The following is a 26,896-nucleotide window of genomic DNA, read 5'->3' as shown; positions in this document are numbered from 1 at the left end:
AGCTATGAGCCGGCATGTTGGAAGAACCGACTGGATAAGTGAGCAGTATTATGTTCCCTTCACCCCTGTGAGGAGGAGGAGGTGAGCCTCTTTTCTCCTGAGGATGTCTGCGTCAGGGCTTCTGTTCCTGCTGTGACGGACGGCCCCCCCTCGCCTTGCTTCTCAGACAGGCGTGTCGGCAGGAAGGGCTGCAGCCAGGCATTAAATAGAGCAGCTAGCAACAGCTGCTGACAGCAGCGGAACGAAACAAACACATTTGGTTTACTATCTCCATGTTCTCAAATGTGTAATAGGAGGGGAGGAGTTCTATTTTTGGACACAAAGACAATGCTAGCCTCCGGACTGGGATGAAGCCTGGGGTGGTGTGTCTCTTCCTACGCAACAAAGCAAGTGTAGTGCCGAAGCAGGAAATGCCTCTAGGGAAGACCAGGGAATGATTGGACAGGACTGCTGCGCATGCTGTCTGCATGCGCTTTGTGTGGGAATGCCTGTGGCGAGCCTGACGGCAGCTAGTCATGGTGTGGAGCAAGAGAGCTGGAGGAGAGGATGATATCATCATCACAGAACCTTCCGTCAGGACGTGATGCTGATTGTTCCATACCCAGATCGCTTGTCTGGAGGCAAGCTCAAATCCCAAAGCAGCTCTCTTGTCTCAGGGTTGTTTAGCGTCACAAACAAAAGTGCTCTAGTGGAGGAAGAGTCAGTTCAAGCATGGAATGGTAGTCTTAAATGTCCAAATTCCATGTTGATGCTGTCAATTTGTAAATGTGTTTTAATTAGATATATCCCATTACATCAGTACATGTTTACATGTTTTCCGTGTACAAGATTGATGACTAAATGTCCTCTACAAAAGGGATCAGAAAATATTCAACAATCAACATGTCAGTCGCTGTCGACACATTCCCCTCAATCTAGGACACTGTCAACATATCCACATTCCAGATGATTTGACTCGGTGAGAATATTTGTCACAGGACAACGTCAGTTCCCAAACAGGACGGTGGGACGGAGGACGAGATAACGCACCATCTCACCTGCCCTGAGGGAAGATGGAACGATAGCAAAACCGAGACTAAACACACAATTAATGTGCCTATTTAGCTGGGATAATGAGTGCATACATTAGCATGGCTGAGAGAGTTGGGTCTGTGTCTGGATGGTGGTGTTCTGGTGCAGTTGTGCATGCTGGTGCTCTGGGAGACCTGGTCCTCTTCAATCCATCTTCGGAGTAACACTTCATTAATAATGCTGAATGAATCATGTGCCCAGAGCACTGCCACGAAACACTCATTTAAGGTCTGATTGCTTTGTCATCAATCTCAGTGAGGAGGCCATCAAACTTGTCTGCTGTCGATAAGAGAGAATGCACGTGTCTGCACGTGTAAACATGAAGCATGTGTGTGCGTGTGTGTGTGTGTGTTCAAGCCATGAAGCAGGAGCATCACTGTGCCAGTAACCAGCACCACCGTGGGCAGAGACTAATGTGAACAGATGGTGCTGCAGTCCTATCACTGGTCCACGTGACCAACAATCACACCTTTGAATCTGGTCACCCCTATCATGACAACCCTGAACACCCATCCACATACACACACACACAGCAGCTTTACAGATGGACCTACCTAACCATGCAGAACATTAGGCCAGGGTACAGTGTGCGGTATGACATTGTACCCTCTGTCCTCCCAGCCTCCTCTAATTCGAGGCAGCTGAGCTGAAACTGGGTTGAGATCCTACAGATGAGACAGAAAGGGAAAAGAGAGACTCGGAAAGCCCTGGAACAAGCCTCCCTGTCAGGCTAAATGTAGATGTGAGCACATCAAAGACCGAGCTACGTTATCCTTCACAGTGTTCAGTGGGGACTTCAACTCCCTCAGTGAGAGAGGGAAAGAGAGAAAGAGTGCGACTAAGAGAGAGAGAGGAGAGAGAAAGGGAGAGAGAGAGAGAGAGAGAGAGAGAGAGAGAGAGAGAGAGAGAGAGAGTGAAAAGACGAGAGGAATATACCGTCTGTAGATATAGAGTGAGAGAGAGAGAGTCTCGATGCTCCTGGCTCAGTCCCCTGGGTTCTGGGGTTTTGTGTTCAGGTGGGCCCCTGGGACTGGAGAGAGCTCTGGGATGGTGCTGGGAGGGCCACGGCCACATGTTCTGCTTCTCTCCAAAAAGTGACTTTCATAAATTAAGATGTGTGCCTTTGAGGATCATCTAATTATCTAAAAAAGCGGCAGACAAACTCCTACAATCATCTCGGTGTCAGGGTGCCAGTGTATAACGTATTGCACACCTTGCACCATAAATAGTGTCATCATCTTCCTTCTTATCCAGATTTCTTAGGTAATATCATTATGTAGACACCTGTCTAGACAATGGCTCTGAGAGGGGGGGGGGGGTGGAGGTGGACTAAACAAAGTTTGCTTGACGAAGCTCATTAGTCTCAGTTTCTCCATCATTCTGTCACTTAGACAGAGGAAGGGAGGGAGAGTGTGAGGGGAGGGAAGGAGAGGAGAGGAGGAGAGCTGAGTTGTTAGCACATTGAGTCAACTCTAAGAAACTCATGAAGTTTCATCCTCCTGTGCATGCTTATCTGTTGCTGGTTCATTCTGAGTCATTCAGAAGACATATTCATCTGTTACTTTGCTCTGATCTGACCCAGCAAACCTACAGACTTCAGATCAAGGAACACTTGAAGAAAAAGTGCGGAAATAGGCCAGTCTACTTCCAGAGATCAGTAGGCAAAGACAGCTGAACACAGGAAGTCTCATTTAGCATCTCCTAACACTGCTGCTTTGAAGCTTGAGAAGGCAGACGAGAGCCTTACATCGACCAGAACCTTAGACACACCATGACAGAAAATTGCACACATATCTTTGTGTTTCTGAGATCTGAGATTCCTCCTCTCAACCTTGACAGACACCAGGATGGAATCTGAGCATAGTTGATGATTATGTGTGTGTGTGTGTGTGTGTGGTTGTGTGTCATTAAAATTGTTTTTTTAAAGGATAGGCCTTCAAGAAATACTCAAACCTCTCCTAGTAAATATTGGTTTGCCAGTAAGAATTGGCTGATAAATAAAAATAAATAGAATTCCAGATATACAAATGGAAGGCACTCTGAATAATTCAACATGGCCTAGATAGGACTCTCATCTCTCTCTCAGCGGGGATGAGAGATATCTGAGTAAACTATGCACAAATTACATGTCCTAATAACGTCTGGAGGGGAAACGTACATCACACAAGTGAGGGGAAGTTTGGCAGGTGCAACATTTCGTTTTTCAGTAAAAGCCAGTGACGTTGGGTTCTAGAATGATTGAGTAATTCTTTACAGCTCCACTCCTAACCAGAACTAGAAGTAGCCCCCATTTGTAGGCCCTGTCTGTGGTGCAGGATGTTGAGTGAGACAAGGAATCAGGTCTCAAGTAAAAGATCCATTTGGGCTTTTATTTGGGGGTTTGAGACTGAAGTGGGGGTGGTGTCTGGGGGGCTGTGTGATGTGTTCTTAAGATATTAGAGGATATCTCGAATAATTACTCTTCACTGAATATCACATGGGACACTGCTGGAAACACTGCTAAGATGAAACTGTGATATAGAAGAATATGGTCCTCCGTGGAGAGAGGCACATGCCACACCCAGACACACACACAGACGCACACACACACACACACTTCTAGCACAGCGGTAAATATCAAAAACACTAGATTGAGATTGCCATGGGTCTGAAGTCCTCTCTAAGTCCCACAGAGAAACCTGTGGAGACATGAAATAGGATGTATCACACAATCATCTAGACACCATTCTCCAAGGACACCGGTCACAATACCTCCCTGGTTTTGGGAGCATCAGAGTTCTTTACTAAATGGAATACAAAATAACTTGAGGTAGTGTGTGTACTTCATGGTAAAGTACTGTATGTATGTAATACATGTATGCCAAGGTACTATAGTGTGTTTGTGTATTGTGTGTATAGCATAATACTGCAGTGTATTTAGGCTATTGCATCTGCATCTTTCTGTACTGGTCACATGGGCACGACCTCCATCCCAAATCCTGCCTGCCATGCATATTGAACTGCCAGGAGACTGAATTCTATGTGTGTTTGTGCATGTGTGTGTTTTGTGTGTCATGCTGAGCTGTGGCTGGGCTGTTGTGATACAGGAAAGCCAACTGAGGGACCATCTGCAGGACTGAAAGAAGGAGAGAGGGAGGGAAAGAGGGAGGGAGGGGTGTGAAGAAAAGGGAGCTAAAAGATGGTGGAAGAGGGCGACCCAAGAAGGGAGAAGAAATGGGAAGGGAAAGGGGGATGTGCAGAGCAGGGAGGAGAGGAAGGCTGGGTGTCCAGGGACAGTCTCGACATCAGCATGCTTTCACCCCCTCCGCTGTCGGGTTAGACGGAGGGAGGGGGGAGGAGAGAAGGAGGGAGGAGAGGAGGAGAGAGGTGAGCAGGGGTGAGGCAGGAAGACGGAAACGAAGCAGCGTGTCCCCCTCCACACCTCACCATGTGACAGAGAGGAGGGGGGAGGAAGGGGAGGAGGGATAGAGAGGAGGGGTGGAAGGAAGATCACTGGCCCAGGTGGGATTCTTCTTTCCTCTGTTGGGAGCAAAGGAGAAAGAGAGAGAAAGAAAAGGGGGAAAGGGGAGAGAAAGTTAACGTTGATAAGGAAAGCAGGAAACGGATAGATTGCAAAACGAGAAAAAGGTATAGATGGAGGGCGTGTGGAAAGATGGTGGGAGGAGGAGGGACAGATTCCACCTCCAGAGGGTGGTATGGAGGAGGTGTTGATGAAGTCAGGGCCTCCCAGCTGAGAGAAAGAGATCACACTCTGTCCTGTCTCTGCTCTCTCTGACTCTAAACACACAACGCATACTGAGGCCAAGCACAGGAGTGAGGGGTCTCCCTCCATTGGCCTTCTCTCTCTTTATCTGTCTCTCTCTGTGTGTCTCTCTCCCTGCGTCTCCATCTCTCTCTCAACTGTCTGACCTGGCTTTCATCCCACTATCAGGAGTCAGGACACGTTCTGTTTCAGACAGAGGGAGGGTTTGTGTGTGTGTGTGTGTCTGTGTGTGTGTGTGTGTGTGTGTGAGAGAGAGAGAGAGAGAGAGAGAGAGAGAGAGAGAGAGAGAGAGAGAGAGAGAGAGAGAGAGAGAGAGAGAGAGAGAGAGAGAGAGTAAGAGAGAGTGTCTTCAGGCTGACTAGCTTTAACAGCCCAGATTTTGCTAGATAAGTCATCACTCCACCCACATGGCGTGACAGAATGGCACAGAGTACTGTCTGCCTGGCACACACTCATACATTACAATACAAAAATTCTCAAGAGTAGATTGAAATTCACAGAGCGTCCCTAAACAGAAACTAGCCCCACAGACCAGCACACTAATAACACACACACCTACACAAACTATAGACACAATGGGGGGTTTGGAGCACAGGGGAGTTTCAGTGGCAGCTGAAAGTGATGAATAGGGCCAACCTGGCAACCCAAGTCAAATAGCCAACTTCTGTGATGTGAGCCGACCCTTCCTTTGTTGGAGCCTCATCTATTATAAAATCCATAAATGGACTGGCTGCTGAACTGAGAGCTACAGTTCATACTTCCAGTGTTTCCTGTCTGTACTCTGCAGGGCAGCCGTGGTGACTCAGAGAGAGCATCTCTCCTCAACAGATCTTCTGAGCGGCCAGGCTGACAGGACAGGACACAGTCACATTTCACCTCTTCACTGCCTCCCCCAGTTCAAGAACTAGAATTGTGTCCATGTAATTACTTTTTAAATTGTCGAGGGATGCTATTTCATCGAAACGTTCTCTGCTTAGAAAAAGAACGACCCATATTTGTTACACTGGCAAGACTTTCATTCACACAAACTTGGAGACGACCCATACAGCGGACGTGGGGATATCTGTCTTTACATTACATTTATATTTAGCAGACGCTCTTATCTAGAGCGACTTACAGTAAGTACAGGGACATTCCCCCGAGGCAAGTAGGGTGAAGTGCCTTGACCAAGGACACAACGTCATTTAGCTCAGCCGGGAATCAAACTGGCAACCTTCAGATTACTAGCCCGATTCCCTAACCGCTCAGCCACCAGTTTTACACCCCGACAGTAAAACCTGTCTCTCTGTCCTGTCTCTCTGTCTTCAAGTCCACAGGGTTGTGCAATTGCCCTGAAGCTGGCAATACACCACACTCACTCTGGGGTTCCTTACCTGTTTGAAAGGCTAAAAACAGGATGGTAAATCAACAGCTACTGGACAAAAAGTCCTTGGGAACATCCCTTCCAGCCTTCTGTTATCTCACTGCACGCAAGAGACTGTAGTCCCAGATGGGCCTGTTGTTGACTCAGACGTGGATGTCATTTCAGATATGTATCATAAATATTCATTTCATAAATTTAGATGAATTCATGTACAATATATTCATTAGTGTTGATAGAGGCCTGACAGGTTGACTAAATGTAGGAGATTTATCAGAGAACTCAAGACACGACTGTAATCACATTGATTGAATAATTAAACATGAAATAATGCACTTGTCATGTGACAAATTAAATACAGTGTGTCTGTGTTTCTGTCTGTCTCAGAACTGCAGTGGTCATGGATCAGACTAATGACTTCTCTGGCGATTGAGTGAATTTACTTCTTTGTTCTCTATCCATGAGCCCCCAGAACAAATATGCCTGTCTGTGAAATGCCTCCACAGGCACGCTTCCACACGTATAACATAAGCCACTTGTCATCACTCAGCTTTAAAAGGGATGTGTGTGTGTGTGTTGGTGTATGCGCAAGTGTATGTCTGTGTGTGAGGTTGTGGTTGTGTATGTGTGAGTGTGTATGTGTATCTGCAACATCAGCCTCCTGCTATCGGTCAGCTTTATAGATTTACAGCCATGCTAGTGTGAACCCTTGCAACTACCCCATGCCTGCTAGTGGAGTCTGGGTACTGATTCACCATCTGTGGTGTGGTGATGTCCTGAACAGGGAGAGGGGCTTGGACCCCAGTTCTGTGATGACCTGTACGGGAGGCTTTGCTTGTCTGATCTGCAGTCACAGACCCAGCCCCCCCTCCCCCCCCCCCCCCCCCCCCCACACACACACCCCGGGCTCCACCCAGCATCCAGTAAATGTGATTAAAAATAATTACTAGGCCAGACTCTGTCAACAGAGAATCTGGTTCATGTTTGAAAAAAGATCCCTTTCTTTATGAAACCAATTTTTGAGCACTTCCAGTACTGTTGTAAACACATGAAATACAATTATACAAGAGAAAAACAATGCTAGTTTATCTAGTCATGCCAGTGAAAACAGGACCAATGTGTTGGTGTCCACACATACTGTTCAAGCTTGCCTGTAGTGGGAATCTGAACACAAGGCTCATTTTCAGTGAAGTCCCTCGAGGTGAAACACACCCCTCCCTGATCATGAAATATTGAAGAGCCCTTCACTGTTGTGGTTCATTGGACACACACACACACACACCTCACACACACATATATTGCTAAGAGGACACACACAGACATGCGCACAAACACATCTCACACACCATGCACCAACATCACACTGACACACACACAGGCATGCGCACACTCCACATGCCATTTGCACACACACACACACACTTCTCTGGGGAGAGATCAACAGGTTGAACGCAAGGAGTCTGCCAAGCGACTGAGGAGGAGAGAGCAGAGAGCAATCTCATTTACAGTTTAGAGGTGGCTAGGGATTCTGCCTTAATGGGCCACGCGGATCAAAAGCTGAAGGAACACACCATGAGCACTAGGACATACAGAACAGGTTCAAAGGACATCATAGACAGAACAACATACTGACAACAAAAAAACTAGAAACAGCTCCCTACAAAAAGTGCAGTTCTTCCTGGTCCACTGGTGTGGACCTTGGAGCAGTGATAACCCTGGTCTTAGGCCATGCTCTGCTGCCTCCGGAGCCAACCAGGAAAGGGTGGCATCAGAGCGCCTGTCTGCATCAGACTGCCTGGGCCTGTCACCTGGCAGCCCCTGGAAGGCTGGATTAGATGTGTGTAATGAGCACCCGTGCTGGGGCTTGGCACTGCTGCCATCCCAACAGATTTCATTTCTTTAATTAATCATCTCCTGGCTCCCTACGTCTCTGATTAGGAAGCCAGCCTCAGCCCTGAAGGAGAGATCAAGCAGACTAAGAATGAAGTGAGAGGAGCAGGAGAGGAGACAACACACAGCCTGCTGCTGCAGGAGCAGCACTTCACTCCTCAGGACTGTAGACTCCAACAAATGACTGTGGTCTTCGGGTTAACCTGTCGTTTGGTGTCTAAATGTGTATGAATGAAAGAAGATGAGAAATAGATAAACAGACAGACAAACAGACAGGCAGAGAGACAGGCAGACCGACAGGGAGAGAGACAGGCAGACAGACAGAGAGACAAGCCGACAGACCGACATATAATCAATCACGAGGGAGAGCCAGAATACGATTCTTTGAACCAACCAAGACCCTGGTCTGGATCCTGCAAAAGCACATCACCTGTTCCAGCAGTCTATCTGACCAAACCCTCTGTCATGTGAGTTCAATGGTATTTTGAGCCCTCACCGTCGACTGGTCGACTCATGTGACCTCCAACGCCTCCTGCGGAGCAAGTCGGCTCTGAGATTCTTCCATGTCAGACCCTGCTGCTGTTGTCTCCACTGTCCAGTGGATCCACTGTTAACCAAGGACATCAACACCGCACAAGGTGCAATGGACTTCTCCTGGCATTGACATTTGGCATTGCAATGTTTTTAAGTAACCATCTCCAGTCATATCTCTGATGATTTGTCAATGTATATTTTATTTAGCCCTTTCTTTCTTATTCTGCTCTGTATTGTATGTTTATTCCTGGTTCTCTTTCTATTAGTTCAGTTATTAAACCTGCATAAAATCAATTGGTATGGCTCCTCTTACGATTACAACAATTTCCTACCTTTCAGTCAGTGTAATCTATATTGTTGATGTTATACCGTAATTCACCTTAGTAATTATGTAACAATAGTAAAACGGTGAATTGCTTAGTAACGTTAATGATTACACATTCTTCACTGCAGTATATTAGTGTTGCGGATCCATAAATCTGGCTGATAGTAAGAGGCAATCTGTCTGTGTGTGTGTATGTGCATGTGTGTGTGCGCACAACTCAGTTCTGCTGGTGATAGATTGTCCACCTCCCCTATTCCAGTTCTAAACCCAGTGCTGGGCAGAAACATATAAGCTCACAGAAATACTGCCCAGTGCCAGTGAAAGCAATTCAAGGGCTTTGAGACTCTAATCAATGTAAATCACATCATGTGAAAGTGTGTGTAACGCTAGTAAATGTGTGGTCGAGGTTCAACTGCCTTTGTGTGTTCAATGATTCCTGCTGGTGAGTAATCCATGGGGGTAATAAGAGCTGGGAAGGTAGTTGCTGATCTTTATCCACCCTTGATAAACCTAAACAAGATCATCTTCAAATCCTCCATGCTCTTTTAAAAATAGAATCAACTCCTAGAATACAGCCTCTGCTATGCTATTTTTCCAGCCCAGCTGATTCTAATTGACAGATACACATATCTAATCTTCAGTGTAAACAGTAATGTGATCTGCTTAAAGCTGGGATGGAGTAAAATCCTGCTCATTGTTATATATCAGAACCAGGAGCTAAATCACATTTATTTTTAAGTCAGCAATGGTTGGTTGCGGTCTTGTTGAGGCATGCATTAGAGCTGTTTGGTTGGTCATGTGTTCAGGAGTCCTCCTCATCTCAGCACCCAGAGAATCAGGATGGCAGGGTATCACATGTCTGTCCTCTGAGACCAGAGTTTTAAATGATGTCATGCTAGCACCATTACCAGCGTTGGAGTGAGTGTAGTGGGGCTCACACAAGGGACATCTATCACACATGAAACTGTAGCAACACCAAAGTGAGGAGAAAGATGACTTATGTATTGTTCAGCGCGTAAGAAGGTGACATTAATTCGCTGGAGGACTACATTTCTTGGTTGCGACCACTAAGATGTCCACAGGAAGGTCCCTTATTCAAAAACAGTGCAGAAAACAATTTTATGCTGTATTTGATCATTTTAATGATGATATCAATAATGTAATTACATTGTAATTGAACTGAAATCAATGTTAAAACATTTGAACAATTCAGGCTTAATCTAAGCCACTGACCACTGAGGAAAGTGGTTCAGAATGCAGTCCAACGCCCTCAGGTCCACTTCCAGCTTTCGTCCACAGGGCCTGGTCCACAGGGCCTGGTCCACAGGTGCACTACTCCAGGTCCTCGTACAGGACCTCGTCTATGAGGACGTCATTGTGATCCACAGGGATCTCCTGGCACAGCTGTTGTCTGAAGGCCAGAGCGATGGTATAGGGCTTTCCCTTGGGGTGTTTCATGCAGCGATCCAGGTAAGTGTCGTAGAAACCCTTCCCTCTGCCCAGCCGGTTCCCACTCCTGTCAAAGCCCAGCCCTGGCATCAGGACAAGGTCCAGACCTCCTGAACAGGATGATAAGAGATGGACATGGCTCCATGACTTGCTTCAGATGACAGAGAGAGAGAGGTACAACAGCAGCCATTGTACTGCCTCAATGATCTTTGGAGTAGTTCATGTTTAACAACTACAACCACAGACAATGGAAAACATTCAGTGTGATGTTCAAGTGCAGTGCTTTGCAGAACTGAATACAGTTAAAGTACCCTCTGGTTGTATGCAAGGACAAGGATGACATTGACAGACAATGGCTATTTTTTTGAGGCTTTGATGAATTAGAGGAGTTGTACTCGTCTGCCTTTCTTACATAAATCGGTCTGGTGTAAAAAAAAAAAAAAAAAAAAAAAAAAATATATATATATATATTAAATGTCTTCTTCATGTGAAAAGTTCAAATTCCATTATGTCTTACCTCAAGACTTTGGTAAAAAGAAAAAACACCTTTTTCCAATTTCAAGAACCCTAAACACAGAGCATGATCAATTCTTAATACTCAATCGAACCAACCAAGCGCTGGTTACAGAAGGGCCTTGTTCTCAGGCAGCCTTCAGCTCTCTGTAAACAGTGTTTACTGAGGAAATGGTGACAGCTAGCACTACACATGAGTGACGGCCAACCCCAGCCAAAACCAAACGTTTCCTACATGTGTGTATATCCACGCCTGGGAGGAAGCCAACTTGTCATTATTTACATGTCAATCACAGGGCCGTCAGAACAAACACGTCCATTCCTTATCTAGAAGCAGTCTGACATGTGACGTCCGGGCTTTGAGGCCAGACCTCCTCCCACCCTCCACCTGTAGCCCTTCATACATTCATGTGTCCGCCATTCATGAATAAAAGAAGTGGATTAAAAGGACATTATGAATCAATTCTTCAAAAACAACAGCAGGGTTAGGGGATGCCGTCATGCAGTCTGGTGATCATACCAACTCATGCATTATAGATGCACTTAAAGAGGCATCCCACTTGTTGCCTCTTGTTAAACAGGTAAGGGACACAATTCTTGCTTTGTGGACCTTCATCAGAACCTGGATCTGACGTCTGCTCACCCACAGTGACCCAGTCCTGCTCTGGTCCTGGCATCTTCACACTGAGGTCATGTCAGCCATCTTTGAAGGACATCCCTTTCTTTCAAGCCCTATCTCTGTCTCCCTCTCTCCCTCGCAGTGTCCCTCTTTCTCTCTCTGTTCTCCAGCACCACACAGGAGTATCAGAGAAACAGGAAAAAGCTTTTATCTGGTTTAGATGCACAGCAGGGGGTCAATCCAGGCAGGTAACAGTGTATTACTACTCTTCCCAAAACACACACACACACATACTTTCTGAGCAGGATTTGTTCCATTATTTTTCACTTTCAAAGAGAGCATCCAATTGCAACTGTATCATTGGACAAACTAGCCAGTCAGGGAGTTCACTGTTTTTTTAAAGCAGTATACCAATCTGGTGCTGGTATTTAATTTCCTATCCAACTAATAAAACAGTGTCTGGTTAAAAATAGAAAAGAAGTTGACATTCTAAAGCAGGCTCATGCAGGAGATTAAAATGCTAATACGCCACAGCCATATTGATCTTTATCAAACTAAACTTGGCCAATGTGATTAAAATGTGTGTTATGTAACCTAGGCCTGATTCCCCACTGATATGTGCCTGTTTTCATATAGCTGTGAGAAAAGCAACCCTGTCTAGTACAGTATATCTTTCGTAGCTTGGCTGATGTTAGTAGCACAATACCACCATCTACTGGTAAACATGTACAAAGATCATTTTTGGTAAGATGTGGAATGGGGTTTTATGGCCTGCCCAGTGTTCTAATGCTTTGCTTGATATCACAAACAATTAAGGTGATTTGCAGGTAATGTTTGACAAGATGCCTGTATTGTATAACCTTCTGGTTTGGAAATAAAATGATGAATGAATAAGTATGTAAGTATGTGTGCGTGTGTATGTGTGTGTGTGTGTGAGAGAGAGAGAGAGAGAGAGAGAGAGAGAGAGAGAGAGAGAGAGAGAGAGAGAGAGAGAGAGAGAGAGAGAGAGAGAGAGAGAGAGAGAGAGAGAGAGAGAGAGAGAGAGAGAGAGAGAGAGAGAGAGAGAGAGAGAGAGAGAGAGAGAGAGAGAGAGAGAGAGAGAGAGAGAGAGAGAGAGAGAGAGAGAGAGAGAGAGAGAGAGAGAGAGAGAGAGAGAGAGAGAGAGAGAGAGAGAGAGAGAGAGAGAGAGAGAGAGAGAGAGAGAGAGAGAGAGAGAGAGAGAGAGAGAGAGAGAGAGAGAGAGAGAGAGAGAGAGAGAGAGTGAGTGAGAGAGAGAGAGAGAGAGAGAGAGAGAGAGAGAGAGAGAGAGAGAGAGAGAGAGAGAGAGAGAGAGAGTGAGTGAGTGAGAGAGAGAGAGAGAGAGAGAGAGAGAGAGAGAGAGAGAGAGAGAGAGAGAGAGAGAGAGAGAGAGAGAGAGAGAGAGAGAGAGAGAGAGAGAGAGACTATTGATGCGTGGGACTGACCCGTGGCCAGGGCCTCCTCTCTGGTGTGGTCTTCGTCAGCAGGCTGCCTGATGTTCCAGGAGGTCAGAGGCAGAGTCTCCAGTTCCTCGAGGCTGTTCAGACGCACCATGTCCATGTGGTTACTGTCTGTGCTGCGGTACTTGGGGATGAAGCAGGTTTTACCTTGCTCAAACACATCCTTGATGATGATCTCCGTACTGACCTCGTCGGCCATGCTGAGGAACACTGCCATGCGCTCACAGCTTGCATACTTGGGATGTTTAAAAAGCTGAATATAACAGGGAATACAATTCATGGACATGGACCTCAGGCCTCAGAGCGGAAGGATTTACGCAGAGAACATGTTTGGTGGTCCACCACTTGAGGGCAGCGCACCTAAGTAAACCCAAGCATTAGACTCATGCAAGACATCTGACTTTTTGTCTAAATTAGTTTTCTATTTGCGTTGGCATTAAAACGAATTTGAATAAACGTATTAGAAACGCACAAGCCATAGCCTTATACCAATTATTCCTTGCCACTACGCCGTCCAGGCGTTTACGCAACTACAGTTGCTTACGTCGCTCGTAACAAAACTGTACTCAGTTGCCAAAACGTTTCGACACATTTAACAATTATAAATCCGCTACGCACCTTTTGAGAGATTATCTTTGACTGGCGCAGTTTCTCATAATCGTCCAGGGATGCTACGCGTCTCTTTATTTCTTTTCTCATGGCTTGCTTAGCAGCACGTAAAGCCGCCATACTCGCCATCTGCAAAAGGTCTAGCAGTGAGTTTGGATTTATCGCCCCCTCGTGACTAACACAAACATTTAGGGTCAACGTTTATGGGAAGTCCAGAGAAAGCAGTTTGTGTCCACTGTCCACACGAAAAACACGATATAAAAAAACAGTCAAAATTCTGTCACATTTTTACTCGACATTTACAACACACATTGCACAAATTAGACATAAAACTCCATGAAACTCCATACACCACGACAGCATTACATGTTTTTTTTAACAAGCATGAGTCAATTATGTATTCAATCTTAAATATATATGTACACATCATTGCTGTATACTTATTATTACATCTTTCTATAAGCACATACAATATTTTCTTCCCATTCAAAGACATAATCATCTGACGTCAAATAGTTTACTCATTTACAAAGGAAAGTACAGTCAACACGCATTGAAGCTTCAAAGAACAACAACTACCAGAAATGGGTGTTAGTATGATTCAGTTGATCCTACTAAGCGTTTTTATGCTTTTGAAGAAAAAGTTAACAGGGGATTTATCTGTGGTCCAACTTTCCATTGAGGTAAGCTGCACAGACCACACTCTATTCAACTGATCAAGAGCCTTCCTGCCTTTCAGAAAAGATCAAGACCATACCATTGAATGCATTAACAAAAAAAACACACAAAACATCCTCCTTTTGATTTTCACCTTTGACTATTAAGACATACCAATACTAAACAATGGAATGTTTTCATGTGTACAGAGACCATGTATCTGCCCTGCTATGTTCAGGCCTCGTCATCTGCATCCTGGGTTGAGGATGTATTGTAAAAGGTGATCTATGTGCCCTTGTGGTGCAGTCGGACACAACCTCTATGGACTAAACAGCTCTGCCTGATGAGTTTAGGGTAGTGTTGTTTGACAAGCCTTCAAGCAGCAGCCCGGTAACTTTCCCATGTGGCTGCTAGGTTTGGCAGCCAGGCTCCAACTACCACAGGCAGGACCCTGCTACTGGTTTTGGTCATGTGAGAGGAGAAAGCAGCAAACAAACGTATTAGGATCTGGTCTAGAACTACCATTTTTGTTCAACAAGGACAGTCAATCACACTAAACAGGAGGGTACACATACACCCCCTCAGAGGTCATTTGTCCATAACTGTTACGATATTTTTCTAAACCAAAATCGGGTGCAGGTTACGTTACAAATTCACATCTGAGTGAGGAATGGGTGGTAATTAGAGCCAATTCACTAAAAAACCAAACGGCAATTGATTAGAGCTCGTTAATCATTCTGTATGCGTCAGTAAACACACAAATGAACACTGTTCTTTACATATAAATTGCAGATAGGCCATCCCTTTTTCCTTCTCTCCCAATGTTCTTGATTTAGACCAAGAAGCGATTTCTTTTTCCGAGTCAGGATGTATTAGGCGGTATTACAGCTTTGATGTAAATAAAGAATGCAAGAAAAATGTGAGAGATCAGGCAGTGGAGATGGACAGTAATCGTGTGTGTGTGTGTGTGTGAGAGAGAGAAAGAGAATGAGAGAGAGACAATGGGAGGGGGTGTCAAGGAGGAAGGTTAGAATATGGGGATGTAGTTGTCGATCTTGGCGCGGTGCCTCTGGGCAATGCACTCAGCAATCCACACGATGTTCCTGCACTCCTGTTCCTTCAGCTTGACATAGGCATAGAACACGCTGAAGTGGAACTGGTTGAGGAACGCCAGCTTGTTTAGCTTCACCTGAAGAGAACAACACATCATCAGCAGGTTAATATGAAGATCAGACATTAGAGCATTGGAAAGCAGGGTTGACCAGTAAGATTTTGCTTGCTATCGTGCCAGTATACATCTGTGTACGGGCCGCTGATATTTCTGACAAGGAAAAGCAGGATTCTACCACCAGATGAGCCAGCAGCTAGGGGACAGACACTGACTATACTGCCTACAGAGAAAAAGCCCATCCATCAAAAATATATTTAATACCATACGCAGGAGAAAATAAGCATAAGCACATTGGCCTCGTTATGTTCATTAGGTGTATGGTCACTGTGTGTGTGTTCTAGGTCAGGTTAATTTTCCATTTGTAACAAGTACATTGGAAGTCTTGGTACAGCTCCTCTCAACAGTTTCCTGGCAGTGTAAAATAGACTCATATGGTTTAAAATCTTAATGGGTGTGTGTGCGTGCGTGTGTGTGTGACAGTTAGTGATAATATATGTCTGTACTGGGAGTGAGGGAGAAACTGGTGTCCCGTGTCTTACCTCGTGCTCAAAGAACCTGTCCTCCAGTGTTTTGTCCCCAGGGTTGCTGCCAGCACCTTCAAACAGCAGTTTGTATTCCTGAGAAATGCAAGGAAAGGGAGAAAAGGAAGGATAGACTCTAATTGTTAGAGGGGAGGCACTAAAACTGTTAGAATACATGATGTTAAGACCTATTGTTGGTGGAGTGGAGGGAAAATGTATGATCTATGATTCAAAATCAGGTTTTGGGAGGCGCTAAGACAGACATTCTTTTTCAAGCCTAACTGTAAAGAGGCCTGGTATCAGTGTAGTTGATGTGAACTAAAAAAACTCTTCCGTCATTTTCCCTGACATCTGATGTCTACTCACAGGGTAGAAGTCGGCCACGGCCTTGACTTGCTCGTAGTCGTCTGCGCGGGCTAGCTGGGCTAGACCCTCAGGGTACAGCTTGCCACAGTGGGGGAAGAGCTTGGCCCGGTCCTCCTTGGACAGTTCGGTCCCAAACGAGTTGATGGTGATGATGAAGGCTCTCCTGTCTGCCTCAAACTGGGTACCAGGGAAAAGGTAGAAGTTAAATAGCAATTATTGACCTATTTGTATATTGAGTTTATTTGTGTTGACATGAAAGGTAATCTAACTGAAGATAGGTGCACATATTCAAAAGTGGACACAATGTATGGGGTCCACTATGTTTGGAAATACTTCATGAGACTAAGGAGATGAAGTTCTTCATGAAACACACTGACCTCCAGGATGGGACACATGGTATCTGCTGTGGTTCCTCCCAGGTTGGAGCAGAACTTGTAGAAAGCCTCCAAATAGGCCTGAAGAAGAACAGGTAGGACTGATTCACATAAAGTCCCACTGGTTTCAAATGCAGTCACAGACCATAGGTTAGACTATCCATGTGTAAATCATGCTTCTCACCTTGTACAGAGTGTTACGGATGATCTCAATGTTCATTTCATCCAAATCCTGCTCAGATATGCAATCTTGGAAAAATGCGGCTAAATAATAATGAATAAAATACAAATAATTAAAAGGATAGGATTTTGCTGAAATTGCCATTAAACACATCCAATGCACTGGCGCCCCCTTATGCACACGACAGGAAACGAGACATCCCTTTTTCAGGAAGTGACACCAGATAAATACAGGAAGCCACTACGCATTTCCACAATACATCTCTCTGATGAATAAGAAGTGGTAAATCAACAATGACTATGCTCTGAACCGGCCCACGAGTCCTCGCCCGCCCTTACCAAGGGGAGTGTCCACCAGGATGGCATTGTAGAGCTCAGCTGGGGTCTGAGCGATGTTGACAGCCTCCATCTGCTCAAAGCTGCCCAGGGGGTGGCACTTAGGCACCAGCTCAGAGATGGCACGCTGGTGCAGAGTGCCTGTGATCAACAGGATGACGTTGTCGATCATGTAGCTGTAACTGTGGTGACAGAGTAAAATAAGTGAGTAGAGCTCAGTACGAGTGGACTAGCTAAGTAACAATCTGAAGGACCAATGTATTTGAAACTGAAGCTTGGATTTCTGTCTTTTTGTCTTTAAAGGCAATAAAAGCTTCAGGCAGAAACAGAATCAGAATCCGGTTTACTCGCCATGTAGGTTTACACAAACACAGAATTTACTGTGGCAGGAAAGTGCAAACAATAAACATATAAGGATCTTAAATTTAGTTTAAAAATTACATTAGTCTAAGTAATTCTGTGAGAATGGGTTATCATTTGTAAGTAGGATGATTCATCATAGGCTAAATATCCTACAAGGTTATTCTTACTGTAAAATTAGTACCACTGTGAACCCTGAGTTGCACCCACTGCACAACACATGGTGAGACAACAACATGGGACCAGATGTTGTAGTATCTGTGGCATTATTCTGGGGGAACTTACGTGATGAAGTCCATAAAGCTGGCTAGTGGCTCATAAGACTGGTTCCTCATGTGCCGAAACTCAACCACCATTTTCTCTTTGAGCTTGTCATCAATGACAGAGACAGTGAGAGGAGAAGCCTCGTTTGCCAAAAAGCTCCCATAGTCAGTGCTCTGCAAGTGGAGCTTCAGGTCTGTAAAGACAGGAAAAGGGTACAAAGGCTGGTTTAGTAAATGCTTTTAACAATGTTTTATTATTTTTATTTTAAAAGCTGCCTTCTGTTTAGCACAGATGGCAACATGACAGCTACACTGCTGCATGTCATTGGGCAATATTCGCTTCCTCTTAAAATCCCAATGTTTATCAATGTGGTCATGGGGTCAGGAATGACAGCCCGGTCTTGTGGCTGCTGGTTGAACTGTACGGCTTGCAGTGAAACGGCATTTTCATGTGTAAAAACGTAGGTTACATTTATGAAAAAATGTGCGATCAGACCAAACTAAATGAGTTGATTCCAGAATGAAATGAAGAACAGGGAACACTTCTGAGTCGCTTCTCAAAACAGGCCAAGCTTGCTCGATTAATTACTTAGCTAGCTAGCGTTAAGCGAGTAATTCGCTAGTTAGCAACGCTGGGCTAGAGTAGTGTGTTTATGGGGGGCATATCCAAGTAATCTAATTCAATTCGCTGGCACACAAACATCTAGGATTACCAAAAATCATTTTAGGCAGCAACGACAAATGTGTTAAACGTCGCAAATCTAATCTACAGGCAGCTAGTAGTGGTACGAAGCTAGCTTTGCTACACTTGAAGGGTTCCTTGCTAGCACTGACTCACCTTCGAGTGTCTCGCACTGGACAAGATTCAAATAGTCAGTTTGGGATAGAATTCCAGCCTTGAACCCCCTTACCAATCCCTCTAAATACCCGTTGTCAACATTGAAATACAGCTCCGAGAAAGGCATGTCGACGGCTTAGAATACGAGTATTTTTTAATAGAAAATACAGTGCTACCGTAGCTAGCTAGCTAGCTAGTTAAAAAGCTGCAGCACCAGGCAAGTAGATACCCGGCTGTGACAGGCACGTGATATGCTGGGTATAACCATGTGACTCATCATCTGATAAGTATGACGTTACTGTAAAACTAGATACGATTTGTATTTCTTTACGATTTAGTGAGTTGGGATCTGACGTGAGCACAAACAACACATCTGATTCAACATGCATTCACGTTAAATATGCATTCAGTAAAGCAATGAAGCTTGTCTATTTTTTATTGACAAAAGTTTGACTAGTTTCAACGTGTGCCTACTTTTAACGAGCACAGATATAATAATGATGGTCTTACTGTTTTCAATGACAACAGTATTTTTCTGAGTGATTATGAAGACACAATTTGAAAAAATGTGTATACTATTTTTTTTAATTTATGTTTGCCCTATTGTAGCCTAAGATATTCTTGCAAAACAAAAACCCAGGCTACATCCTGGACTGGTCTTGATTGCACCATAATATTGAGAGAAAACGCACACAGCCTTCCATCACCAGGCCTACCAATAACTATTAGTGGCATTAGCCTTTAAGTGAGCAGATAGAGGAACTTTAAACATAGGCTATAAGCATCAAAATCAATGCTATGGGTTTGTTGCATGACATTTCCTGTGACACGTTTCCCAATAATAGTAAAATGGAGAAATTGCAATGAACCTGGGCCAGGTTTTATTCATCTAACAGATGCATTTGAGTTGATAAAGGCCTACATTTTGTACTGCAGAATTGTTGATGAATTATATAATGAATGTATCACAGCTAAAATAACAACTTTAATCCACATAGATTATGTGCACACATAAAACATTTATTTGATTTGTGCTAAGTGCACCATTTTGAGTTTCATTACAGGACAATGTGACTGTGATTTGGATTCTGGGTATTTCACAAAAAGGTTAAGTGGCATATATGGTGGATGAACTAGCTCCTATCGGAAGATGTTCCAGTTCCAACACTAAGTGGGTGCCTTCTAATGGAAGAACCAGAATGACGCAGTTTCTTTTCCTGTGAACCATAACATTCTGATCAATATGTCAACATGTCCACAGAGAAAACAATTAGTTGAGCCAAAGACACACAGAGGATGCACAGAGGATACTTAATATTTTGTGTCCCTGTTATCATGCACTGTTATCATGCACGTGAGGTATTTATGTTTTTTCAAGCAGCACAATGGGCCATATCAACACCAGAGACCCAGTCTATAAATATTATTGGCACTACAGAACATTATTGTGGTAAAAACACATTTTTATGTCTTTGTCATTCACAAACTTTGATTCCAACACACAATTTGATGAATTAGTTGATTCATTACTGATGATTCATACTTGCACTTTCCAATTTTCTGTGCATGCCACAAGTCAAGTTGTATATGTCCTTGAGGCCAAACCACCGGACAGTGAACTAATGGTGGTCATTGTTATTATCAACCACACTCCCACCACCCTCATGTTTTTAATGTTGACTTTTGTGTGTGCTTATTATGGGCCCTAAGGCTCTTCAGGTTGAAAAAGAGGCTTCATGATGACCACTCCCCTTCCACCACCACTGCATTAGATCAAGGATGGCTCTTTATAAAGAAACCCTCAGAGTTCTAAATGGAGAAGAGGAATTCATTGGACTACAGGTCAGAGGAATTACTTGACACTTCTCTTTCTGTCTCTCTCTGACTCTCTCTCTTTGCGTTATTTTTCTTTATTCTTTTTTTCTGTTGGAAACATTTTGTTTTCCTCTCTTTCTCTTTGTGTCTGTCCTAGCAAGTTAGCAATCTTTGTCATTTTGTTCTGTACATGGGACTTTGAGGTCCAGTCAATTTAAACAACTGCATGATGAGACTGTGACCGAATATTACAGTATGTGCATTCCGTCAAACCCATCCTTTCTTTCCTCAAACAGAAATCAACTTTGGATTGTTGCATTCGGTCAACATGCTCAACTCAATGATACTGTTCTGGTGGACGCTCAATCTCATCCACGTGGCATCTGGGCTGGTCCATGGCAACATGCGTTTGGATGACACTCATCCCAGCCTGAGAAGGAGCGAGGACTCTTTCCTTCCAGATATAGGTTAGTGGTGTCACAATTTAACCAACAATACATTCATTTAACCAGGGAACAGTTACAAGTAGCATCAGGAAATGATCAATGCATACAAATACTGCACTTTAATGTGAGAAACACTAAAATGCCTTAGAATCCGACTGCACCGCCCACTGATTCCAATCAGTTTCTTCGATTTGTATTTATTTTATGGGGAAATAAAAAGGGAGGAACTTAACTGAAAACTGTGTTTCCATAGGGAAAAGCTCAGTATCCAGTGTGGATCCAGTGCATTTCAGAACTGAATTTGAGGAGGAGCAGATGATGGTGGACACAGGATCTTATGATGAGGTTTGTGTGTGTGCACAATGTGTATGAGTAACATAAGGATGTAGTGACCATATATTTTTAGATGAACAATAAGTTGGTTAAGAAACTTAACGGCATGAGATGACAAGCCCACAATACTTGTTTCACTTATTTATTTATTTTGGATTTTTATTTTTTCTGTACATAATTATTATTGTTTTATTTTGATATATTGTTGTGATCATCTGTAAATTAAAACAATGCCTTCAATAATCAGCTTGATAAGTTACATAAATATGTGTTAGAATATAGACAATAAAATAGCGTACTACAAAGCTACTATGATACAAAGGGTGTTTTTTCAACTGCACATCATAAATGCTTAATGTGATTTTATTAAAAATGATAATAATAGCAGACCATCTGGTAGACAAAACAAAAAGTATTATAAATGATGAGAACAATACATTATTTTTATAATATGACTGAATCCTCAGAACTAAGTCTAATATGTTTTATGTATGTATTTGTTTTGTCTGTTTTCTGTATGTGTGTATGTCTACATATGTGCATGTATGTGTTTGCATGTGTGTGTGTGTCTATGCACGTGTGTGTGCAATGTGTCACCAGGATGTTGCTGAGGCAGTGCAGCTCCAGAGCAGAGCTATGCGTTCACCTCGACGTTGTATCCCCCACTTTCAGTTCTGCCAGCAGGGCCACCACCTGCCCTGCTGTGAACCGTGTGACACCTGTCACTGCCGCTTCTACGGAGCCTATTGCTCCTGTCGCCGGGTTGGACAGGACTGTACCCATGGACGCACTTAGTACAATCCACTGCCCCCTCCACCCATCTTTGTCCCATTGCCAACCAAGTCTGACTATACTGAACATAGTGTTAGAGGTATATTTATTCCTATAAGACTAAAAATATATGCAGGCTTAATGGGTGAGTCTATTCTTTATTCCTGTGTGTGATTTCATTTGGTATGTATTCTAACATGTGTATAATCCCTTTGGTTTGGATTTACAATGTAATGAAACAGAAAATGTTACTCATGATCAAGAGGCTAATGTCTAATGTTTATTCATCTGATGGAGAATTGAAGTCATGATTAAAAGGAAAGATTTAGACAAAAGTTGTTGTTTTTTTTTGTTGGTTTTTTTGTGCAGTTTACCTTAATATAGTTATTTTGTTCAAATAGAACATTGCAATTGTATCATACTCTCATTCAAAAAAATTGGGGGGGGGGTAATTGCAAACCAAGTTGTCTTTAAACTGACATTTGAAATGGTGATTTTGTATGCATTAATACTGTTCATTTAGTTACATATACTCGCACTCACCTTTTAGATGCTAGTATGAGCTGTATTGAAGTCTAAAACGTATGTCTGCCTTCCATGCTTTGCTGGTCAACAACGAATGAATAATTTTATAGTCTTAAACAATCTTAGATAAGCAAAGATGTTTATTGATGACATTGATTTGTAGTGATCACAACTTTAGTTGGCAGCGATGATCTGGTCGGCCCAGGCACGGAGCTCAGTGACGCGGGCGTACACTCCGGGCATGGAGGGGGTGCAGGTGCCGCTGCCCCAGGACACAATACCAACCAGAGTCCAGGCACCAGCCTTCTCACAGACCAGGGGGCCACCAGAGTCACCCTGAAATACACTTTGAGTTCAGTCTGCGTCCAATAATCCAAGCACAGGACTTCAAGGATATGTTTAAAACATGTTCAAAGTATTGTGACATCATCTCTTGGTATAATCCTTCAGGGACAACGTTCGAAAGAGTCTCACCATGCAGGAGGAGGCACCAGAGGCACCAGCGCAGATCATGAGGTTGGTGATCTTGCTGCCCCAGAAACGCTGGCACTCAGAGTTGGTCAGCAGAGGGAGAGCAGCCTGTTGCAGCAGGGCGGGGGTGTCGGGGGCTGGAGGGAGGGGAATCATATTTGAATGTGCCTAATACATTCAAGTCAACAAATACATTTGTAAAAAACAAATGATTTGAATGCAGAGCATGTTATATTTAGATTACAAAAAGGCACAGGGTATTAATGTAAAAGTGACTCAATGGAATAACTCATTAATAAACGACAATAAATTAATTAAAAAGCTAAGAAATAAAAAACCTATATAAGGATTTAAAAAAATTCTATAACAAGAACAGAGTGCCTTCATAAAAGTAAAAAAAATCCATGTTATGGTTATCCATTGATGGTTGATGTTCCACAGTTTTAGGCAGCCTAAAACATAAATATACCTGGTGCAGTCATGAGCTTGAGATGAAGATTATACGTTACCATTGTGGCGGGTCAGACCCCAGCCAGAGGTCATACACGTCAAGCCACCAGGGAAGTTGTCACCGGTCTCAGCAACACACACAGGGGACACACGGAGACCCATCTGAGCAGGGCTGGCCAGCTTGATCAGGGTGATGTCGTTGTTGATGGTGAAGCCATTGTATTTGGGGTGCTTGAAGACCTGTCAGTCAAATCATATTGCCCCAATTAGCATCCCAGTCCACAGTACCAACCAGCTAGAAATGGTTTCATTCTACTAAATATTGTGCAGCTTGCTTGTCGTTTTTTTTACCTTGCCAATCCTCATGGTCTGAATGTCCTCAGCGTTGGAAGAGCGGTCATGCTCTCCAAGGATGACACGGTGAGAAGTCCTGAAACAGACCTTTCTTGTCAGTACACAGCTGTATCACGAAAATAATTATCTGTGTCACCATGGAGACCATAACCGGTAATACAGAACTCACTTCACACCACAATGGGCAGCAGTGATGACCCAGTTCTCATTGATCAGGGAGCCACCGCAGAAGTGGAAACCAGTGTAGTCCTGCAATAAAATACACAATAAAGAAAATTGTTTCATTGGACACATAATGATAAATTAGTGTGTAAGAATAATTACTTGAATATCATTAATTGTATTTCATTCACAATAATTGAACATTTCAAAGGACTGCTGATTGATCAAAACCGTCAATTTCCGCCTCACCTGCAGGGACACCTGCCAGGGCCAGGAGTGGGGCACGGCCTCCTCACCGTTGACGATGCGGGCGTAGCCGGTGATGACAGGCTGGACGGCAGGAGAGCCACAGCCTAATGATAGAACCCCATGGTCAGGTTATCACATTTAACTACAGTAGAACTGTAGTGTGCAACAATGTTGAGTGTGCAACATTGTTGTATTGATTTTTCTAAATTTTGTTAGCATACATTAAGACATTCAAAACATATTTGTAGCTACTGGTAGAAACTACAAAGACTGCAACTCCCTTGAGCATTCAACTCCTATGCCGTAAGGAAGTTTAAGGTGTGTAAGAGCATTACAAGCAGTACCGCTCAGTGACAAAACCAGAGAAAGTCTTAAAGTTCTTATACCGTAGGCTGCACCAACAAAGGCAAGGCAGGAAAGGATCAGGAGACAGGCCATGTTTGAAGCTTAGTGGGGTTTCCTTTTCTGAGGGTCTTTTATACCTGAGGGCCAGAGGTATCTTATCTGTTGACTTGTGGGATACTGTACACCTTGCAATGGAAAGATTACATAATCCTTTCCATAAATTTGACCATGGCCTTAGCAGTCAACATGCTTTCTGATATTTACCATTGAGGAGTAAGTGAAATTCATGTTTTAAATTGTTCCCAAGTGTACAGGCAAAACTTGTCTTGCTTGATTAAATGTATCTTTAAAATGGGCTTGCTCAGGGCAGAGTGTGTGAGTAATCTGTCAGGATCAGCAACAGTAGCAAAATACTGTCAACTGGACTGGTTTCCAACTTGAGAGATAAACAGTCTAGCTTTTTTCCAGCCTGGAAGGTTCCTCAAATTATGATTCTTGGATTGAGATTCAATTCCAACTGTGGTAGGGCTTCAGTAAAAGATTTTCTTTTAAAAATGTTCATCCAAACAGTTTTAAAGTATTAATATGATGACTGACACTTGTACGTTTTGTACTGATAAGACAAGTACACAACACAAGGTCACTACTGTAGTACACACCTGACCCATTCCCAGGACATTGCCTTGTCCTGAGAAATATGCAATGCTACCCATACTGTATTGTACATGCAAAATCCTCATTATGAAAAAAGCCTGTTGTGGACGTGGTGGGAGCACCATATCCACTACATGTTCTGTCTTTAGTCTACTAAGTCTTCAATTATTAGATTAATGCATTTCTTTAAGCATTTGATTTTGGAACACACCTATTAATTCTCCCAACAATGGACAATTTGTGCTATTTCATTCCTTTGCAAAAAGTGCAGAGGGGTGAGACCCTAAAATGTTCCTACTCCTCCTTCATTCCCTCAATCAAATAGTTAACTGCAGTACGCTGTATTTCCTTGGTCAAGTTTTTGGTTAGTCATGACTCAGTTTACATTTGCACATTTCAACCTCTCACACAATATTTTATACAAGGCATCTTTATATTGTAATATGTTATTTTAGGAACATTCACGTAAATCTCTTGGTTAAAAAGGCTAATAAAAATACTGACTAGAAACTTGTTTTATTCAGGATGAAATAATACGGAAAACAATGCTGACAACTTTAATTGGCAGCAATGACCTGGTCAGCCCAGGCACGGAGCTCAGTGAAGCGGGTGTACACTCCCGGCATGGAGTGGGGCACGGCCTCCTCACCGTTGGCAATGTGGGCGTAGCCGGTGATGACAGGCTGGACGGCAGGTGAGCCACAGCCTAATGATAGAACCCCATGGTCAGGTTATCACATTTAACTACAGTAGAACTCCTGAGTGTGCTAGCCAAAGATGACAGGCTGGATGGCAGGAGTACCACAGCCTACAAACAAAAAAGCTTTCAATTGACCTTCAACAAGTTACTTCTGACATTAGGTCTATTAGGTCTACCATAATCAAACCTTGCTATTCTAAAGTTCAGGTTCATATTATCACTGAACAGTTTGCTCAAAGACACGCTTTCTCACCATAGACAAAGCCGATGAAGGCAAGACAGGAGACAAACCAGAGGAAGGCCATGTTATTTAGCATTGGGGTTATCAATCTCTGTGGATTTGTTTTAGGAGCACTATAAACCAGGTACTGCATGCCCCTTGTGTGTCCTTACCCCTGATGAAACCTGAGGCTTTACTGATAATAATGAACGTTTTCTCACATGCCTTTATTGGTTTTACAAAATAACAAGAAAAAGCACATCATTATAAATTATTTTACTACTACATTACTTTGCATTACTACTACCAATTACTTTAAGAACACATAAACACAAGAACACTGTACTATGCATTGAAGGGTTTTCATTTTGTAATGGCAGAACCTTCAGTGTTCAAGTACATTTCTTTGAAATTAAAAGCAAGCAGTTTTAGGTTCAATAGTTTTAGAGGTATTTAAATTTGTATTTATATAGCATATGCTTTCATACACATAGACATATACGTAAATGGTGCATGTAATAATCAAGGATCAGAAGTGTTTGGTTGAACAGTATTTGCGTGGTTAGTGCCAGGGAGCAGTCTGTATTTCACCAGGCAGAGTGCATCAACATCCCAACTCAACAGTGCAACATTTTACATAACAGGTGTTGCAACACAGACTGTCCTTTGACATAACTCCCTATAATGGTGAGAAAACTGTGCATTATAAATGCTTGATTGTCTG

General features: G+C 43.4%; 4 protein-coding genes across 4 annotated transcripts; 1 reads left to right on the top strand and 3 right to left on the bottom strand.

Moving 5' to 3' along the window:
- Nucleotides 1-10,060: 10,060 nt before the first annotated feature.
- On the bottom strand, nt 10,061-13,769 carry mthfs (5,10-methenyltetrahydrofolate synthetase (5-formyltetrahydrofolate cyclo-ligase)). The gene is made up of 3 exons (XM_084682694.1): nt 13,621-13,769; nt 12,988-13,255; nt 10,061-10,502 (listed from the first exon to the last, which is right to left on the bottom strand). The coding sequence occupies exons 1-3, from the start codon at nt 13,738-13,740 to the stop codon at nt 10,276-10,278; spliced, it is 615 nt and encodes a 204-aa protein (XP_084538820.1). The 5' UTR covers nt 13,741-13,769; the 3' UTR covers nt 10,061-10,275.
- A 117-nt stretch (nt 13,770-13,886) lies between these two features.
- atp6v0d1 (ATPase H+ transporting V0 subunit d1) lies at nt 13,887-18,925 on the bottom strand. Its single transcript, XM_084682693.1, has 8 exons — nt 18,678-18,925; nt 17,862-18,033; nt 17,220-17,398; nt 16,885-16,964; nt 16,704-16,781; nt 16,327-16,503; nt 15,979-16,056; nt 13,887-15,457 (listed from the first exon to the last, which is right to left on the bottom strand). The coding sequence occupies exons 1-8, from the start codon at nt 18,802-18,804 to the stop codon at nt 15,296-15,298; spliced, it is 1,053 nt and encodes a 350-aa protein (XP_084538819.1). The 5' UTR covers nt 18,805-18,925; the 3' UTR covers nt 13,887-15,295.
- A 124-nt stretch (nt 18,926-19,049) lies between these two features.
- agrp (agouti related neuropeptide) lies at nt 19,050-22,377 on the top strand. The gene is made up of 5 exons (XM_084683067.1): nt 19,050-20,127; nt 20,388-20,519; nt 20,789-20,959; nt 21,192-21,283; nt 21,872-22,377. Exons 3-5 carry the CDS (start codon nt 20,821-20,823, stop codon nt 22,064-22,066), a joined length of 426 nt encoding a protein of 141 aa, XP_084539193.1. The 5' UTR covers nt 19,050-20,127; nt 20,388-20,519; nt 20,789-20,820; the 3' UTR covers nt 22,067-22,377.
- Nucleotides 22,378-22,689: 312 nt separating this feature from the next.
- LOC146247081 (chymotrypsin A-like) lies at nt 22,690-24,708 on the bottom strand. The gene is made up of 7 exons (XM_084683063.1): nt 24,640-24,708; nt 24,254-24,357; nt 24,012-24,091; nt 23,840-23,918; nt 23,548-23,728; nt 23,042-23,175; nt 22,690-22,903 (listed from the first exon to the last, which is right to left on the bottom strand). Exons 1-7 carry the CDS (start codon nt 24,689-24,691, stop codon nt 22,742-22,744), a joined length of 792 nt encoding a protein of 263 aa, XP_084539189.1. The 5' UTR covers nt 24,692-24,708; the 3' UTR covers nt 22,690-22,741.
- Between the last annotated feature and the right edge of the window lie 2,188 nt (nt 24,709-26,896).

The sequence above is a fragment of the Hypomesus nipponensis genome, chromosome 19 (genome assembly GCF_054491055.1).
Source record: "Hypomesus nipponensis isolate SF chromosome 19, ASM5449105v1, whole genome shotgun sequence".
NCBI lineage: Eukaryota > Metazoa > Chordata > Actinopteri > Osmeriformes > Osmeridae > Hypomesus > Hypomesus nipponensis.
The sequence above is the reverse complement of the archived record's forward strand: the minus strand, read 5'-3'. Positions and strand labels throughout refer to the sequence as shown.

Excerpts from the sequence above, each read along its gene's own strand:
- mthfs (XM_084682694.1), bottom strand. The coding sequence starts at position 13,740 with ATGGCGAGTATGGCGGCTTTACGTGCTGCTAAGCAAGCCATGAGAAAA. Across the intron at positions 13,256-13,620 it reads CAAAGATAATCTCTCAAAAG|CTTTTTAAACATCCCAAGTA; the intron begins GTGCGTAGCGGA and ends TGTTATATTCAG. Across the intron at positions 10,503-12,987 it reads AGAGGAGGCCCTGGCCACGG|GAGGTCTGGACCTTGTCCTG; the intron begins GTCAGTCCCACG and ends CATCCTGTTCAG.
- atp6v0d1 (XM_084682693.1), bottom strand. The coding sequence starts at position 18,804 with ATGCCTTTCTCGGAGCTGTATTTCAATGTTGACAACGGGTATTTAGAG. Across the intron at positions 16,965-17,219 it reads CCTGGTGGACACTCCCCTTG|CCGCATTTTTCCAAGATTGC; the intron begins GTAAGGGCGGGC and ends ATTATTATTTAG. Across the intron at positions 16,057-16,326 it reads CCGTGGCCGACTTCTACCCT|GAATACAAACTGCTGTTTGA; the intron begins GTGAGTAGACAT and ends TGCATTTCTCAG.
- agrp (XM_084683067.1), top strand. The coding sequence starts at position 20,821 with ATGCTCAACTCAATGATACTGTTCTGGTGGACGCTCAATCTCATCCAC. Across the intron at positions 20,960-21,191 it reads CTCTTTCCTTCCAGATATAG|GGAAAAGCTCAGTATCCAGT; the intron begins GTTAGTGGTGTC and ends GTGTTTCCATAG. Across the intron at positions 21,284-21,871 it reads ACACAGGATCTTATGATGAG|GATGTTGCTGAGGCAGTGCA; the intron begins GTTTGTGTGTGT and ends ATGTGTCACCAG.
- LOC146247081 (XM_084683063.1), bottom strand. The coding sequence starts at position 24,691 with ATGGCCTGTCTCCTGATCCTTTCCTGCCTTGCCTTTGTTGGTGCAGCC. Across the intron at positions 24,358-24,639 it reads CTTTGTTGGTGCAGCCTACG|GCTGTGGCTCTCCTGCCGTC; the intron begins GTATAAGAACTT and ends TTCTATCATTAG. Across the intron at positions 22,904-23,041 it reads CTGGTGCCTCCTCCTGCATG|GGTGACTCTGGTGGCCCCCT; the intron begins GTGAGACTCTTT and ends AGTGTATTTCAG.